Raw genomic sequence first — 16469 nt, 5'->3', positions numbered from 1 at the left:
TTAGGGCTGTACTTGCGGGAGCTGGCAAGACCCTGTGCCGCTTTCACGTGCACAGACAGTGACGCAGCCATGTGGGCCGTATTGCATTAACAGATACATAGCAGGACACCGCGATCTTCCGAGTCCCGTTGCATTTATGCGCTAAACGGCTGCAGGTGCGCAACTGCATTCGTAACAGGACGTCCCAGTGTTGGCCAGCTGTGGCTTAGGTATTATTTTCAGGAAGAGCATTCGTCATTTTTGAGATTCGACATCTCTCTTATTATATATCCCATCTCTAGGTAGCAGCTTTTTGCTTTCTACTACAAGAACATAAAGAGTTTTAGAAAGGTTTGCCGTCTTTTTGCACTAAAGGGCAACGTATCCTTAAAACTGGCTCCGTTCAGCCCACATCCCCCCCCCCCTCCGCTGGCAACACAAACTCAATAACCCTTTTTATGGAAGCTCTTTGTCGAGCACAAGACATGTCGATAGGAAGGAACTGGACGACACTGTTGCTACTCATTTTCTAGAAGGGAAGGCAGTTCCGACCAGCGGAAATCAGAACAGGAGGTCGTCTAAAATTTAAAAGCCAGTCCCTGGTACCCAACGCCTCTTTTGAGGGCCCGAATCTCATGCGGGAATGCCTCCCCCAAGCCAGTACCACCCGTCTGCTCCGCCAGACTCGCCGGACGACTCGGACTCCGAACTAGATCTCGATATCGAAGAACTCGACCCGACTCCCGCCTCTGGCTCCTCGCAGGCCAGTCAGCAGCCAAAACAAACCGAACGACGAGCTCCGAGGATAGCTTTGCGTACGCTTCGTATGGGTGGCCTACGTCGAGGGGCTAACCGGAATGGATACGGCGAGCTGGGACGCAGCCGGGCCGCAGGCGAGGAAGACGCCGAGGCGCTTCTGAGGGACGATGATGGAAACAACCCACGCTACTCCGATGCTAGCACGGGCGGGAGAGACGATGCCCCGCTGCTCAGCGAGCACGGCGGTGGTTCAGGCCCGCGGCGGCGACGACGATCTTTTGCTGCCGACACCCTTCGGGTTGGGAGACTCCGGCTGCCTAGTTTCATGTCGGGAACAGACGCAGATCATGGCAAGGACAACCAAGAGGAAGAGGAAAAAGAAGAGGACGACCCATCGTCATCCAGACTGGTGGCTGTTGGCTCACGACAGGTAATACGGTTCCCACCAAACTCGATATCAAACGCCAAGTACACAGCGTGGAGCTTTTTGCCAGTGACGCTGTACAACGAGTTCTCCTTCTTCTTCAACATGTACTTTTTGTTGGTGGCCTTGTCGCAGATCATTCCGGCGCTGAGAATCGGTTATCTTTCCACGTACATTGCGCCATTAGCGTTTGTTTTGGTGATCACTCTGGGGAAGGAAGCCTATGATGATCTCGAGAGGAGGAGGAGAGACAATGAGGCCAACTCTGAATTGTATACGGTACTGCAGTTCGATGAACCAGGAGTGGGTAGCGCGAATCTTCGGTCAAGGAAGACACTCAAATCATCTCACGTACGAAAAGGTTCAAAACGTGCTATTCCACAAGGGGACAGACTGTCGGATATCAGAGAGGAAGAAGAGCAAATGGAGGCTGACGGCTCACACCGCTTCGCTTCGTCTCATGTTCATGAAATCAGCAAAAAGTCAAAGGATCTCAAGGTGGGCGATGTCCTGAAGCTCAGCAAGGGGCATCGTGTACCGGCCGATGTCATTGTTCTAAAGTGTCTTTCAAACGAAGCCGCGGCCCACCAAGGAGAGCCGGAAACACTACTACCGAAAGAAGAGTCGCTACTGGTCGATCACCTTGTTGATCCTGGGCAGGGCAGCTCAAAGGATGTCGAGTCCGCTGCCGGAGGAGCTGCTGAGGGAAGCTCAAACGGAGAAACCTTTATCAGAACAGACCAGCTCGACGGTGAAACTGACTGGAAATTACGTCTTGCCTCTCCCCTCTCGCAAAACCTACCAATCGAGGAGCTTGTTCGCCTTCGCGTCACCGCCGGCAAGCCAGACAGAAAGGTCAACGAGTTCACCGGCACCTTGGAGCTGCTGCCCACACGGCAGGATGCTGTGAGTACCAACGCCTTTGCCAGCAGCGATGAGCAAGCCAAAGCAGCTCCCCTCTCCATCGACAACACCGCCTGGGCCAACACGGTCATTGCCTCACACGCCACCACCTTGGCGGTGGTAATCTACAGCGGTCCGCAAACCCGCTCCGCCCTGTCAACCTCGCCCTCCCGCTCGAAGACTGGCCTTCTCGAATACGAAATCAACTCGCTTACCAAAATCCTCTGCTTCCTCACCCTCGCCCTGTCCATCATCCTGGTCGCGGCGGAAGGCTTCGGCAACACAAAGACTGACGTGTGGTACATCAAGATTATGAAGTTTCTGGTCCTGTTCTCGACCATCGTGCCGATTTCCCTCCGTGTCAATCTCGACATGGGAAAATCGGTTTATTCATGGTTTATCCAGCGGGACCCCGGGATCCCGGGCGCGGTGGTGAGGACGTCGACGATACCGGAGGACTTGGGGAGGATCGAGTACCTCCTCAGCGACAAGACGGGGACATTGACGCAAAACGACATGGAGATGAAGAAGATTCATGTCGGGACGGTGTCGTATGCTAATGATGCGATGGACGAGGTGGCGGGGTATGTGAGGCAGGGATTTACTCTTGGTGCTACGAATCTGAGCCAGGTGTCCAATCCGCCTTTGGCCACGCCGTCGAGCTCGAGCGCTGCGGGGGTGGGGGCTGGGGCTACGAGGCAGAGGAGGGAGATTGGGTCGAGGGTGAGGGATGTGGTGATGGCGCTGGCGCTGTGTCATAACGTTACGCCTACTACGGAGGAGGATGAGAGGACGGGGAGGATGGTTAATTCTTATCAGGCGAGCAGTCCGGATGAGATTGCGATTGTGAAGTGGACTGAGTCGGTTGGGCTGAGGTTGGCGTATCGGGACAGGAGGAGTATTGTTTTGGAGAGTACTGAGACGGGGAGGGTGGTGGTGAAGGTGAGGATATTGGACATTTTCCCTTTTACGAGCGAGGGGAAGAGGATGGGGATTGTGGTTAGGTTTGCCGAGAGGTTGAATGAGACAGGGGATGGGGATGGGGAGATTTGGTTTTATCAAAAGGGGGCGGATACGGTCATGACGGGGATTGTGGCGGCGAATGATTGGTTGGATGAGGAGACTGCGAATATGGCTAGGGAGGGGCTGAGGACGCTGGTAGTGGGGAGGAAGAGGTTGAGTAATGCGGAGTACAGGGAGTTTGAGCAGGAGTATAAGAGGGCGGCTTTGGCGATTAGTGGACGGGAGGCCGGGGTGCAGGGGGTGGTGGGCCGGTATCTGGAGCATGATTTGGAGTTGCTCGGGGTCACGGGGGTGGAGGATAAGCTGCAGAGGGATGTGAAGCCTAGTTTAGAGCTGTTGAGGAACGCGGGGATCAAGATTTGGATGCTGACGGGGGACAAGGTTGAGACGGCGAGGTGTGTGGGTGTGAGCAGTAAGCTGGTGGCGAGGGGGCAGTATATACATACTGTGGAGAAGTTGAGGAGGAAGGACAGCGCGCAGGAGCATATTGACTTTTTGAGGAGCAAGCCGGACAGCTGCTTGCTGATTGATGGGGAGAGTTTGGGGTTGTTTTTGACGCATTATCGGACCGAGTTTATCAGTGTGGCGGTGAAGTTGCCGACGGTTGTTGCTTGTCGGTGCTCGCCGACGCAAAAGGCGGAGGTGGCGAGGCTGATCAAGGAGTATACCAAGAAGAGGGTGTGCTGTATCGGGGATGGAGGGAATGATGTTAGTATGATTCAGGCGGCGGATGTAGGGGTTGGTATCGTTGGCAAGGAAGGACGACAGGCCAGTCTTGCGGCTGATTTCAGCATCGAGCAGTTTTGTCACTTGACCAAGCTGCTGGTGTGGCACGGGAGGAACTCGTACAAACGAAGCGCCAAGTTGGCCCAGTTTGTGATCCACAGAGGGTTGATCATTGCGGTGTGCCAGACAATGTTTAGCATCGCGGTCGACTTTGAGCCGTTGGGGTTGTACAAAGACTGGTTGATGGTCGGGTACGCCACCATCTACACGGCGGCACCGGTGCTAAGTCTTGTCCTGGACAAGGATGTGGACGAGGAGCTGGCGAACCTGTATCCGGAGCTGTACAAAGAATTGACCGAGGGCAGGAGCTTGAGCTACCGGACCTTTTTTGTGTGGGTGTTTGTGTCGATTTACCAGGGGTGTCTGATTCAGGGGTTGAGCCAGGTCTTGACCGAGGTGGACAGCCCGAGGATGGTGGCGGTTAGTTATACCGTGCTGGTGCTGAACGAGCTGTTGATGGTGGCGGTGGAGATTACGACGTGGCATTGGGTGATGGTGGTGTCGATTGTGGGCACGTTTTTGGTGTTTGTGGGAAGTGTGCCGTTTTTGGGAGGGTATTTTGATTTGGGGTTTTTGATGGAGGTGTAAGTTTTTCTTTCCTTGCTGTGTTTTTTGGGGGGAGGGGTCAGTGGCTAACAAGTACGGTAGGGGCTTTTACTGGAGAGTTGCGGCGATCCTGGCCATGAGCTTGATCCCAACTTGGGCGGCAAAGGTGATTCAACGGACTATGAAGCCGCCTTCTTACAGAAAGGTTCAGGGGATTTGAAGGGGGGAAGATAGGAATGAAGAAGCATGTGTGGTTGGTGCGGGCTTTGTCATTTACCTATTTAACTGCATTGGATGGCGTTTATGTGGGGAGAAAAGGTTCCTAAATAGCTAGGAAGTTTCTCTTCATGTTCTACTCGTTAGAATTTCATGGCCATGCTGTGGTGACTGGTGCTCAACAAACAATATCTAGCATTAGATTCTTTCTGGTCCGCCACTCAAACCAAAAGTCTCTTGCTGGCCCCTCTACGTACCTCCTACATGGCATATAACCTGATCCAAGGTTACGTGATCCTGCTTGATTACAACTTCAACACAAGCCAATCGCTCGCCAAACTTGGGTACTTCTTCGCCAACTCCCCAATAACACCCCCAACCGGGCCCTGCCTCTCCTTGCCGTCAGCCCAATACTTTGGTCCAGCAAAGTAATTGTTGAAACCCTCGGGCCCAGACACCATAAGCAGATTCTTAAAGCTCGGCCTTCCAACAGGGCAGGCGCACTGCCGTCGTGGGTTCTCCCCATCAACCTTCTCATAGTCCTCACCCGCAGAAGTGATCAGGTGTTTTGAGGAGTGGTAGTAGCAGTTGACGTCTTCTTTTGACGGGGTTGATTCGGCCTTTGAAGAATTCCAAAACCATGACTTTCGCGGCGGTGTGATTTGCGTCTTGGCGACGATATCATTCGCGGTGATGAATCTCCTCTCCTCATCCACAACGCAAACATAGTTGATCTTCCCCCGAGACATTTCCTTCAGTTTCTCGAGAAGCTCAATGACAGGGTTGTCGGTCTTGATGTCCTCTTTTGACCGGTTGGCCCATATAATGTCGAATTGGGGCATTTTCTTCAAGGTTTGTCCGTGTTCCCGGAAGAGGCTCCCGGCTGCTTGGAGGGCTGGTGCTATGCCTGTTCCGCCGGCGAGAAACACGACCCTTTTGGGCTCTTCCGCTTCCTTGTACCCCGCCCGGGCGACGACATTGAAGCTCTGGTGTGGTCCGCGTAGTTCAATGGTGTCCCCCACTTTTCTACGGCTTAGCCAGCTGCTCACCTCCCCGCCTTCTGTTCTCCTGATCAGGAACTTGAACGTGGGGATGGATTGTTGTGGGGAGAAGAGACCCTTGAGCAGCTGGAAGAGTTCGATACGGCCGTGAGTGTCGTAATCGTTTGTAGCACTAAGCACATCCAGCTCCGGCAAGGGGGTGTAATCCCGCGCGACTTGGAGTTCGGGCTGTTTGATCTCAACAGCCCAGGTACCCTCCCACGCAAGTTTGTGCTGGAGTGTCTCGAGCCATGCCAGCTTCCACTGGCTGGCGAGACCGCCCAGGCGTGATACAACCGGCTTGACGGTGACGATAAAGGCCGTAGGGGACACTTGTTGCCGGTCAACAATCTCAAATGGTGAAAACTTCTGGTCGTTGAGTGGCTCGGTGCTGTAAGCAAACCTCCACATCTCCCATAAGACGAGGGCACCGGCCGAGGCAACTCCGGAAAAGAAAATGTTGCGGACGACATTCGAACTCTGCTCTGACCGGCTCTTCTCCTCTTTTGCTGGGTTTTCTGTTTCTAGGCCTAGTTGTTCCTTGACCAGTCGTTTGAGCTCTTGCCTCTCCTGTTCCGCTCTCTCTTCCTCTTGTTTTTCCTGTTCTAGTCTTTCTTTCTCTTGTGCTTCTAGCTCTCGGATTCTTTGTTCCCGTTGTTCTAGGAGTATTTTCGTTCGCTCTCGCTTCACCTCCTTCCTGGTGACGCGTGGCTCCTCCTGGTCTTGGGCTGCGTTTGGCTCTGGGGTTGATTTTGGAGTATTTTTCTTCGATTTGGCAGCGGCGAATCTGGATTCATCTTTCTCCGACTTGGGGGAGTCAAATCTAGATTTTGCTGCCTGAGAAGGTGAGACATGAAATTGGCGATGCTGGGACCTTTGCGTGTATATTCTTTGTAATGCCTGTCGCTGAGCATGTGATGAGAGCGAGATCTTCATGAGGTTGAGTCTCCCATCTCCAGCAACGTGTTTTGGCAGGCGTATGCCCGATGAGACGAGTCTTCCAGACATCTCCAGGGCATAAGATCGTGTACAGTAAAGTTGTTTTCTGTATCCGGGAGAAGGTCCAAGAACCAAAGACCAAGCGAGGTGAGTGTCAATGGAAGATGGGGGCCAGAATGAAAAAGGGTCCGTGCATATGCACCTATCCGATTCTAGACCCCGACAATGGAAACTGTCATATGCAGCCACTATATCTACGGACTACCTTACCAGCTCTGCCACATCAAAGTCGCAGAATCTTTCCATCCTGAGTGATACCTCCCCTAAAGAGCTCTTCTACCACCTTTCCCTGCAATATTGTCTCCTCCACGATGCCCTCAATATGTCTCGGCTCAACCCTCCCATACCAGATCCCATGACCAGCCAACGGATGCCGCGCCCCATCCTTGGTTGTCTGGTTTGGAGGTATATAAATTATGACATTGCCCGCAAACTTATGTCCACCAATATGACTGATCAAGCCAATTCTGGCCGCCGTCTTGGCTCTTTCGTCCTTCTTCCCTTCCCCGTCTTCCAGGGCCTGAACTGTCTCGTCCACCTCCACCTCCACCGGCCCTGTAACCACCTCGATGCCCTTCTCAGGCAGTCGTTTCTCAAACTCGCCTCTCAGCAGTGGCCCATAAGCACCACACCTCTGATCCCGCCCTCCATGTCCACAGATGAGCACCACAACCTCATCGACGTCCTTGACACCGTACAGAGCGTTTTGATAGGCGGCTTTGCGAAGTAGACGGTCTCGGTGAATGGGTGACAGCCCGTCATGCAATGGATGCAGCTTTTCAGGGAGGAGATAGCCCCTCACCAGTGCCTCAACGCTGTCAAATGAGACTCGCGGTAGCCAAGGGACATACTTGAATGAAGGGAGGAGGTAAGCTGACGTGGTCTGCAACTCAGGCCGTGATTTGGGAGCAGGCGATGAGGGGAATGAAGCGTTGAGGACTGAGATATTATGGAACGGCTATGTTGTGACGATGGTTAATATCAGCGTGCAAGTGTGAGGCTCAAAAGGGTGGGGGGGGGAATACATCATTGAACTGACCCCCACGTCCAACTAACTCACGCAGGTCAGCAGCGAGGTTATCACCACTGTTGTCGTCCTCAATGCGGGACGGCCAGTCGTCTTTGCCCGTGCAAACCAGGACATGTTGCGCGTAGTTGGAAATCAGTCCATTGATATTTGTCTTGTGGTCAATTTCAAACCCCTCAGGGAACTCGGGGGTGGGTGCGCATGCACATGTTGGCGAGGGACATGTCGGCGTTGTCGGGAATGATGGTGGTGACTTCGCTTTGGTCGCAAACCCTCTTAGGGTTATTGGTCTGGCGCACACTTGAGCTACTCGTTGCAGTATCATGGCGAAGGAATGACTGGGCGGGTTGGACGTCTTGGCTGGTAAGACGCAGTTTGTAGTTGCATGATGACAGAGAGCTCCTTGGTGGATTATGTCTCAAGTATATTCGTAATCATATCCAAGTTCTTGTGAACCAAAGGTTTCGGTGCTATCAGGGTATGCATATACACGAAGACCCGATAGTACAATATTTCACTTCACTAGGATACAGCTTAATCTCAACATGTGTAAACAACCAAAAAGGTGCTTTTGAAACTGTTGAATGTAGTCATTTACTCAAAAATCTCATTACTGGTTCTGAAATACCATCACCGATTCCGGGGTTGGTAGCTCAAAACTCTTCCTCTCACCTCACCAGCAGCTCACTCATGTCAGTTCTCATCTCAGCCCAAATCACGATATCTATCTCACCAACACACCCAAGATCAAAATGCCCCGACTCGCACCATCTCTATTTCGACAAGCCCGGAAGCAAATATCACCCTTTGCCCCCCTGCTTCTGCCCGTCTGCCGAACCCTCGACTCAACCGCCAACGAACTCCGCTGGATAAAAGAGCACGTCAACTCAACCGATTCCCTCGTGCCCCGAAAGCTTGGGATATGGCAAGCCTGCCTCAAGCGGGAAAAGGGGATACCATTACAATACATCCTCGGCAACCAACCCTTTGGCCCCCTTGATATCCTCTGCAAACCAGGTGTTCTCATCCCACGGTATGCCCTCTTCACCCTTCCATCTTCCTTGGTACTTATATCCAAACTAACCCACCTTAAATGACCAGACCAGAAACCGAATCCATAATAACCCACCTCACCACCCTCCTCCCCTTTTCGTCCTCCCCCCTCAAAATCCTCGACCTCTGCACAGGAACAGGCTGCATCCCCCTTTTGATAGCCTCCCTCCTCCCGTCCACCAGCCAAACCCTCGGAGTCGACATCTCCCCCCTCGCCATCTCCCTCTCCCGCCAAAACCTCTCCCACAACATCTCCCTCTCCCACCTCCCCCTTTCCGCCTCCAAAAGCATAACCTTTACCAAATCCGACATTTTTTCTTCTTCCTCCCTCTCTTCCCTCCCCTTTTCCCCGGGAGAGTTGGACATCCTGACATCAAATCCCCCTTACATCTCCCCCGCTGGCTTCAACAAAAACACTGAACGTTCTGTCCGGTTATACGAGCCTAAACTCGCTCTTGTTCCGGATGTGAACCTAGGAAAAGGGTATGATTGCCTGCCGGAGGATGTGTTTTATGCAAGGTTGCTCGAGATTGTGAGTGTCCTCCAGCCGAAAAGGGTGCTTTTTGAGGTGGGGGATGTAGAGCAGGCGAGGAGGGTGGCGGAGATGGTTGTTACGGGAGGGGAGCTGAAGAATTATGCGGGGACTGTGGAGATTTGGAGGGATAATCCCGAGGGGGAGGAAAAGGAGAGGATATCGCTGAGGAATAATGGGGAGGAGGTCGAGGTGAAGGGGAGGGGAAATGGGAGGGGGGTGTATTTTTGGAGGAAGGATTGTTGACAAGACCGCTGGGGGTGGTTTGAGTGGTGGTGTAGTGTGGTTTGTTGAAGTGTTAATCCCACCATCCGATCTCGTTCCAGAAAAGTCAAAATGATGATCGCAAACCGGTTGTTTATACTTAACCTCCTCATTTCCTCAATCTGCGGTGGACTTCCTTCCAGGACTGGAGGGTATCACGGAAGGTAGCCATCGTGGCACTTGCTCCCAAGGTCATGGAAGTCGCACCTTCCTCAGAAACACCCCATGCCTCACGGCAAGAGCAAGAGCAAGAGCAGGCAGGAGCAACCCATGGTTTATATATTAGGTTAACCATGCTCCTTCCAAGAACCACCTACGCACTCATCTGGTAACTGGAATGGTCAGATGGCTCAGCGGCTAAGACATAGGTGGCCCGGATCAGGCAACGAACAATGCCCCCTGGAAACAGGGCTCCGTGGACGCCTGAGTTCGATTCCTCAGTGAGGCCCTGTCTCTCAAGATGGCCTTCAAGGATATCGACCAACCCCCTCCACCCAACCGCGAAGCAAACCCTACCGAGGGTTTCGTAGCTGGCCGGTGAGCTTTTTGCTTCCTCTACACCCAGGAGAAGAAAGACCAAGGAATGATCATAATCTATCGCTCATTTATTTTGGTGTTTACCACTCGATCAATACAATAAAAATACAAGTCATCTTTTTCATCCCACATCACATGACGAAGTTCACCAACTTCCCACCCTTGACCACCACCACCTTCTTTGCTTTTCCAACATCAACACCCTCAAACTTCTTCCTCCCCTCCTCCGTCTTCAGGACCTCCCCAACAACCCACTCCCTCCTCTCCTCCTCTCCCAACCCCTCAGGCGGTACCGCAATCTCGGCCGCAAACTTCAACCTCCCATTCACCTGCACCGCACAAACCTGCTTCCTCGGCTGCAGCAAATCCACCGTCCCATCCGCGACCGGAAACCTCCCCTTCTCACTCTTAAAAATCGACGTCTCACCAGGATGAAGAACAGCCCAGCACTCCTCCGCAAAAGCAGGCGTAATCGGCGCCATCATCCTCACCAACCCCTCCACCGCCTCCCTCTTCACCCCATCCGGCACGCCCTTCTCCTCCTCGACAATCACATTCGTCAAAATCATCAAATCCGACACCACCGTGTTCAGCGCGTAAACCTTTTCGTACGACCCCGTCACACTCTCAACAGTCTTTTGCACCTCCCTCCACACCCTCGCAGCTTTATCCCACTGTTGGAGTTCCTTTTCCTTCATCGTTCCCAATCTAGCCGCTTCTTGCTCAAAAAACTCCCTCACCGAGGCCGATGATGAGATAGTCGAAACCCGCTGAACAAGCTCCCAAATCCTCCCCAACCACCTCGTAACCCCCACAATCTTGTTCCCATCCCAATCCAGCACCTCACTAACCGGCGCCTGGAAAAGCATGTGCGCCCTTGTCGCATCCGCGCCGTGCAAGTTGATCACATCGGTAGGATCAACACCATTGTACTTGCTCTTGGACATCTTCTCATAACTCACCCCCGCCACCTCCCCCGTCCTCACAACCCTCGGTCTGGCCGGATCAGTGAGATCAACCTCGTCAGGCTTGAGGAATTTCCCCGTGGCAGGGTCAGTGTACGTCTTGCCGTGCACCATCCCCTGTGTAATCAACCGCTTGAACGGCTCCTGCACCCCTTCCGTCTCCCCAACCAGCGTCGAACCCATGAGAAACTTGTAAATAAACCTCGAGTACAAAAGGTGCAAGATGGCGTGCTCAATCCCGCCAATGTAGAGATCAACAGGCAGCATCTTTCTTGCCTTTTCCCTCGAAAACGGCACCTCATCATTGTGCGGGTCGATAAACCTCGCAAAATACCAGCTCGAATCAACAAACGTATCCATCGTGTCCGTATCCCTCCTCGCCGGGCCGTGGCATTGAGGACAAGACGTATTCACCCACTCCTCCAGCGTCTCAAGCGGGTTACCCGTCTTTTTTCCAGCCCAGTGCTCATCCACCTCTGGCAATTCTACCGGTAGCTCCTCCTCCGGAACGGGCACCGCACCGCAAGAACCGCAGTGAATAATCGGGATCGGCGTCCCCCAGTACCTCTGCCTGCTGACCAACCAATCCCTCAACCGCCACTTCTCCACCGGCTTGGCCAGTTCAGCCTCTTCAAGAATACGCACGAGCATCTCACCTGCTTCCTGAGAGGAACGACCCTTGAAGAGACCACTGTGGGCGGTCATAACGCCGTGGTCGATAAAAGGCTCGTTTGGCATGGCGGTGGTGGACTCATCCTCCGACGCGGCAAGGACGAACCGGACTGGCTCGTCTTTGTGGTGCGTTTTCCAAAACGAGTGATCCCTGACATCGTGGGCGGGAACGCCCATGACGGCGCCCTCGCCGTAGTCACCTAGGACGTAGGGGGCGACGTAGATGGGGATAGACCTCTTTGTCGCTTCGGGGGTCTCGTCGTGATAGGCTAGGGGGTTTACCCCGCGGATGTGGGGGAGGAGGTAGCCGACTTTGGAGTCGGGGGGTAAACCGGGGAGGATATCTAGAAACGCTTGCAGTTCTGGGTCTTTAACTGCTAACTGGGCTACGACTGGGTGGGTGGAAGCGAGGGCGAGGTACTGGACTCCGAAGAGGGTGTCGGGGCGGGAGGTGAAGACCTCGATGGCGGAGTGGGTGATGTGCTCAAAGGCCATGAGGGGGAACTTGATGGTTGCGCCGGTGGATTTGCCTAGCCAGTTCTTTTGCATGGTTAGGACTCGCTCGGGCCAGTTGTTGTCTTTGCTGAGGATTTCGAGCTCTTGGAGGAGGGAGTCTCTGAATTGGGAGATGCGGAGGAACCATTGTTTTAGTTTCCGCTTTTCGACTTTGGCGCCGGAACGCCAGGAGCAGCCGTTGGAGTCGACTTGCTCGTTAGCGAGGACGGTTTTGTCGACGGGGTCGTAGTTGACTTCTGCTTCGTCTTGGTAGGCTAGGCCTTGCTCGCGGAGGAGGAGGAAGATTTTTTGGGTGTGTTTGTAGAAGCTTGGGTCACAGGTTGCCAGTTCCTGGGGGGAAGGGTAGTCATGTCAGCCAGGTGGCCGGGTTCAAGGCTAGGTGCAAACGTACGCGAGACCAGTCCCAGGATCCATTCATGACGTCGAGCTGTTCCTTCATCTTGGCAATGTTGGACTTGGTCCAGGTGGCCGGGTCAATGCCTCTCTCGATAGCGGCATTTTCGGCCGGAAGTCCAAAGGCATCCCATCCCATTGGTAGCAAGACATCATGTCCTCGAAGGGAGTGAAACCTGGCGACAACATCGGCAATGGTGTAGACGCGGAGGTGCCCCAGATGTAAATACCCCGAAGGATATGGAAACATGGGAAGGACATATTTCTTTTCAGCTCCGTCGCTGGTCTTGGTGCTCTTCAAAGCTGCCCATCTCTGCCGCCATTTCTGATCCAAAGCTGGCAAGTCCAGTTTGGCATCGCTGTTGGCGTATCTATGGGCCGTGATGCTGAGGTATCGAATATCATCCCCAAAACGAGAGCATGAGAGAACGGAACGAAGAGCGCCCAGCCTGGGCAGAGCGCGGCCGATTGACCTCCCGTAGATCACGGTCATTTTGCTATCACATCGTTGGTGGGTCAAAAGATTAGAGAGAAGTCAGAAGTTGTGAGAGCTTCTTCAAGCTCTCTTGCGCCTGGAAGCGATTGCTCAGAGCTGCAGGAGCTCTCTCTGCCTGCAGGGGGCAGCTAGAAAAAATAAGTGGGGATTCGTCGATGTCTTGGCGCCCCAGATCGGGCCCGGCAGTGAGAAATCTCAACGGCGTTTGCCGACGTCAAAGACCGTTGGAGGAACTGCTAGGAGAATTGTGTTATCTGTCACACTTTGTATGGATTTGGCCATTAATTGCATCTTTAATAATTTGCTTTCACATTCCTCAGCAAAAGACAAGATCTGGATAGACTGGTCGTTTGTGTGCTACGTGAGATCCCAGCTCATACGATATAATCTCAACTCACACCACCCTCCAACACCTACGACCATACCCAACTGAAAGCACGGGATCCCGTCCGCTCTCCCCTAGTTAAACAGTTGAGGGCCGAACTAGTACTCAGGTGGGTGACCACTGGGGAATCCTCGGTGTTGTAGGTAATTTTTTCTGTATTTTTGACTCCATTCTCGCTTCGTTGTCAAGCTCCGTCGACAGTGCTTGGCATAGCTAAGTCTCCACACAATAACGGGTCCAGCCCTTTGTCAAAACTGGGGTTTGGAGACGGCTGCGAATAGGCTTTGTTCTTTTTTGCTCATGTTGTCCTCATCTGGAGTAAATGGGAATGAACACTGAACCTGACATGATATCCGAGAAGAGCGAGTGGACTGAAACCCAGATATATACTCCCAGCAATGGTTCTGCAAGTTTTACAGATCTGTTGTGCACCCCTGCCAAGCCTTTTACGTCGGGGCTGCATCTGCACGGGCCATACCCGCCCTTGGCTCTGGTTCCCATCTGCCAACCTGCCGCAACCCTTTCTCAAGCCTCCTGGAACTTCTCTCCTGGATCAAAGTCTAAAACTCGACCCTCAATATCGTTAATTCGCGGTCGACAAATCGTTTCCTTTCACCGCACTTTCGACATCTCACCACCCCCTGACGAACTTTGCACTGCATACACCTATTTAATCTACACACACCCAGAACGTCAGTGACGTCTGCGATCACTTTCCTTGGCCAACCCCATAGCGACCAAAGTCTTTACCGCCGAATCTCGTTTCGTCTCTCTCAACCTGTACTTCGATCGAACGAAAACCAGAAATGGTCATTCTTCCGTCTCTAATTCCAAGGGTATAACAAAATAGTACCCCCCGCAACAAACACACCGCACCGCATAAAACCCATCCGAGACCGGGCAAGCAATGCCGCCATTATACTCCTCCGCCCCTCCACCCGGCGGCCGCGACTCTCTCGAACTAGCCTCCCTCGCCAGCTCTAGTCCAGGCGTCGATACAAGCGAGACCGACTCCCGACCTAGCATCTCGTCCTCTCGGCGTGCCTCCCTCGAACGAGACGATCCCCTCGACAGCGCAAACCCAGCTGTGCGCACCCGCCCAGATCGATCATACTCTGTAACTTCCAACTTTGATTTTGCCGCGAATTTGTTTCCGCTCTCTTCCACCACCGGCGCTGGGTATGCTCCTATAGGGGCGCCAACCTCGGCGAGGGATGTGAGCGGCGGGTTGGGCGGTGGGTCGCTGGAAAAGCACAAGACGTTGACGTACCTGAATGGCTTGTCGCTGATTGTTGGGTTGATTATTGGGTCGGGTATTTTCTCGTCGCCGAGTCAGGTCAACTCGAATGTTGGGTCGCCAGGGGCTGCGTTGATTGTGTGGGTGGTTGCTGGTGTGCTGGCGTGGACGGGCGGCGCAAGTTATGCAGAGCTGGGAGGCGCGATCCCATTAAACGGTGGCGCGCAGGTGTATCTCTCCAAGATCTTTGGGGAGTGCTCGGGGTTTTTGTTTACGTGGGTTGCTGTGTTGGTGTTGAAGCCTGGAAGCGCCGCTATTATCGCCATTATTATGGGCGAGTACCTCATCAGGGCGTTCATCGGCGCTGAGGCGGAGATGATTGATCCTTGGTTCAACAAGACGGTGGCATTGGTGGGGTTGAGTCTGGTCACATTTTTGAACTGCGTTTCGACGAGATTGGGGACAAGGTTGAACGATATGCTCATGTTTTTGAAGTTTGTTGCTTTGATCACAGTGACCATCATTGGTGTGGTGGTGGCGATTACTGGGTACTCGGCTTCGGGAACCACAGCGAATGTGGAATGGAAGGAGCGCGGATGGTTTGAGGGGACATCAACGGAGACGTCGGCCTGGGCTGTGGCGCTGTATGCTGGTCTCTGGGCGTATGACGGGTGGGATAATGCGAGTTCCCTCTCCGCCGTTCTGTTTACTCTTAGCTAACCAATTTATCAGACAAACTATGTTGTGGGTGAGTTCCGCAACGCCAGCCGAGATCTGCCGCGAGTGATCCATACCGCCATGCCCCTGGTCATCATCTCCTACGTCCTCGCCAACATCGCTTACTTCTTTGTCCTTCCTTTGGACGCCATCAACTCGACCAACACCGTTGCTGTCATGTTTGGATCGAAAGTCTTTGGATCCATTGGCTCTTTAGTCCTAGCTCTTATTGTCAGCGCCTCCTGCTTTGGCGCTCTCAACTCATCCACTTTCACTTCCAGCCGGCTCGTGTACGTAGCCGGAAAAGAAGGGTACATCCCCTCTGTATTCGGGCGCCTCGGAAATGGCACCGGCAGCCCAGACTCACTCTCAACAGTCAGGACAAGATCCTGGTTCAAGAAGAAGATGTCGAAACTCTTTGGCGATGAGGACACAGGGCTGTTTTTCACCCCTATCCCAGCGCTGATTCTGAACGCTGTCTTGACCGCCGCGTATATTCTCGTGGGCGAGTTCTCTACACTACTTACATTCTACGGCGTGGCGGGGTACACGTTTTATTTCATTACTGTGCTGGGGCTCATTGTCCTACGAGTGAGAGAACCTACGCTGGAAAGACCATACAAGACGTGGATCACCACGCCTATCATCTTTTGCTGCGTCAGCCTGTTTTTGTTGAGCAGAGCTGTGTTTGCACAGCCGTTGCAGACGCTGATAGTGATTGCGTTTGTGGTGGCGGGGGTGCCGGTGTATTTCTGGAGGGTTAGGGGGAGGGGGGCTCCAGATAGGAGTAGGATGAAGAGGGCTTTGAGTGAGGATGATGAGAGGCCGTGGTGGAAGTTTTGGGGGAGGTGATGACGGAGAATTTGATGATGTGACTGGATACCCCAAACATGAAAGCTTGATTAGGCACAATGAATGAGGAGGGGCTCGGGACAATAGATGATTGTTGTCTGGCCCAGAAGATTTTGCGGTTCCGAAAAGTTCATATGACTGGTGTGTA

The 16469-nt window shown here is 53.3% G+C and overlaps 6 protein-coding genes across 6 annotated transcripts; 3 read left to right on the top strand and 3 right to left on the bottom strand.

Annotated features, from left to right (window-relative positions):
* The first annotated feature begins 184 nt into the window (after positions 1–184).
* On the top strand, positions 185–4880 carry NEO1 (putative aminophospholipid-translocase). Its single transcript, XM_062944664.1, has 2 exons — positions 185–4458; positions 4523–4880. Exons 1-2 carry the CDS (start codon positions 623–625, stop codon positions 4638–4640), a joined length of 3954 nt encoding a protein of 1317 aa, XP_062803517.1. The 5' UTR covers positions 185–622; the 3' UTR covers positions 4641–4880.
* Positions 4881–4941: 61 nt separating this feature from the next.
* On the bottom strand, positions 4942–6684 carry CYC2 (mitochondrial peripheral inner membrane protein; the record flags this gene model as incomplete). Its single annotated transcript, XM_062944663.1, has 1 exon — positions 4942–6684. One exon carries the CDS (start codon positions 6682–6684, stop codon positions 4942–4944), a length of 1743 nt encoding a protein of 580 aa, XP_062803516.1.
* A 214-nt stretch (positions 6685–6898) lies between these two features.
* Positions 6899–8121, bottom strand: AIM32 (Altered inheritance of mitochondria protein 32; the record flags this gene model as incomplete). The annotated part of the gene is made up of 2 exons (XM_062944662.1): positions 7701–8121; positions 6899–7633 (listed from the first exon to the last, which is right to left on the bottom strand). The coding sequence occupies exons 1-2, from the start codon at positions 8025–8027 to the stop codon at positions 6899–6901; spliced, it is 1062 nt and encodes a 353-aa protein (XP_062803515.1). The 5' UTR covers positions 8028–8121.
* A 120-nt stretch (positions 8122–8241) lies between these two features.
* On the top strand, positions 8242–9802 carry QC764_209530 (uncharacterized protein). The gene is made up of 2 exons (XM_062944661.1): positions 8242–8735; positions 8804–9802. The coding sequence occupies exons 1-2, from the start codon at positions 8455–8457 to the stop codon at positions 9531–9533; spliced, it is 1011 nt and encodes a 336-aa protein (XP_062803514.1). The 5' UTR covers positions 8242–8454; the 3' UTR covers positions 9534–9802.
* A 345-nt stretch (positions 9803–10147) lies between these two features.
* Positions 10148–13222, bottom strand: LEU5_1 (coenzyme A transporter). The gene is made up of 2 exons (XM_062944660.1): positions 12633–13222; positions 10148–12571 (listed from the first exon to the last, which is right to left on the bottom strand). Exons 1-2 carry the CDS (start codon positions 13125–13127, stop codon positions 10220–10222), a joined length of 2847 nt encoding a protein of 948 aa, XP_062803513.1. The 5' UTR covers positions 13128–13222; the 3' UTR covers positions 10148–10219.
* A 1200-nt stretch (positions 13223–14422) lies between these two features.
* QC764_209510 (uncharacterized protein) lies at positions 14423–16321 on the top strand (the record flags this gene model as incomplete). Its single annotated transcript, XM_062944659.1, has 2 exons — positions 14423–15433; positions 15485–16321. 2 exons carry the CDS (start codon positions 14423–14425, stop codon positions 16319–16321), a joined length of 1848 nt encoding a protein of 615 aa, XP_062803512.1.
* Positions 16322–16469: the final 148 nt, after the last annotated feature.

This window comes from Podospora pseudoanserina, chromosome 2 (genome assembly GCF_035222485.1).
Source record: "Podospora pseudoanserina strain CBS 124.78 chromosome 2, whole genome shotgun sequence".
NCBI classification, from domain to species: Eukaryota; Fungi; Ascomycota; class Sordariomycetes; order Sordariales; family Podosporaceae; genus Podospora; species Podospora pseudoanserina.
This window is presented reverse-complemented; position numbering and strand designations above follow the sequence as displayed.

What these genes read in the sequence shown, in the direction of transcription:
- NEO1 (XM_062944664.1), top strand. Translation starts at nt 623, where the DNA reads ATGCCTCCCCCAAGCCAGTACCACCCGTCTGCTCCGCCAGACTCGCCG. An exon ending in TTGGGGTTTTTGATGGAGGT is followed by an intron (nt 4,459 to 4,522) that starts GTAAGTTTTTCT and finishes CAAGTACGGTAG; the next exon opens with GGGCTTTTACTGGAGAGTTG.
- LEU5_1 (XM_062944660.1), bottom strand. Translation starts at nt 13,127, where the DNA reads ATGACCGTGATCTACGGGAGGTCAATCGGCCGCGCTCTGCCCAGGCTG. An exon ending in GATCCTGGGACTGGTCTCGC is followed by an intron (nt 12,572 to 12,632) that starts GTACGTTTGCAC and finishes CCTTCCCCCCAG; the next exon opens with GAACTGGCAACCTGTGACCC.
- QC764_209530 (XM_062944661.1), top strand. Translation starts at nt 8,455, where the DNA reads ATGCCCCGACTCGCACCATCTCTATTTCGACAAGCCCGGAAGCAAATA. An exon ending in CCAGGTGTTCTCATCCCACG is followed by an intron (nt 8,736 to 8,803) that starts GTATGCCCTCTT and finishes TTAAATGACCAG; the next exon opens with ACCAGAAACCGAATCCATAA.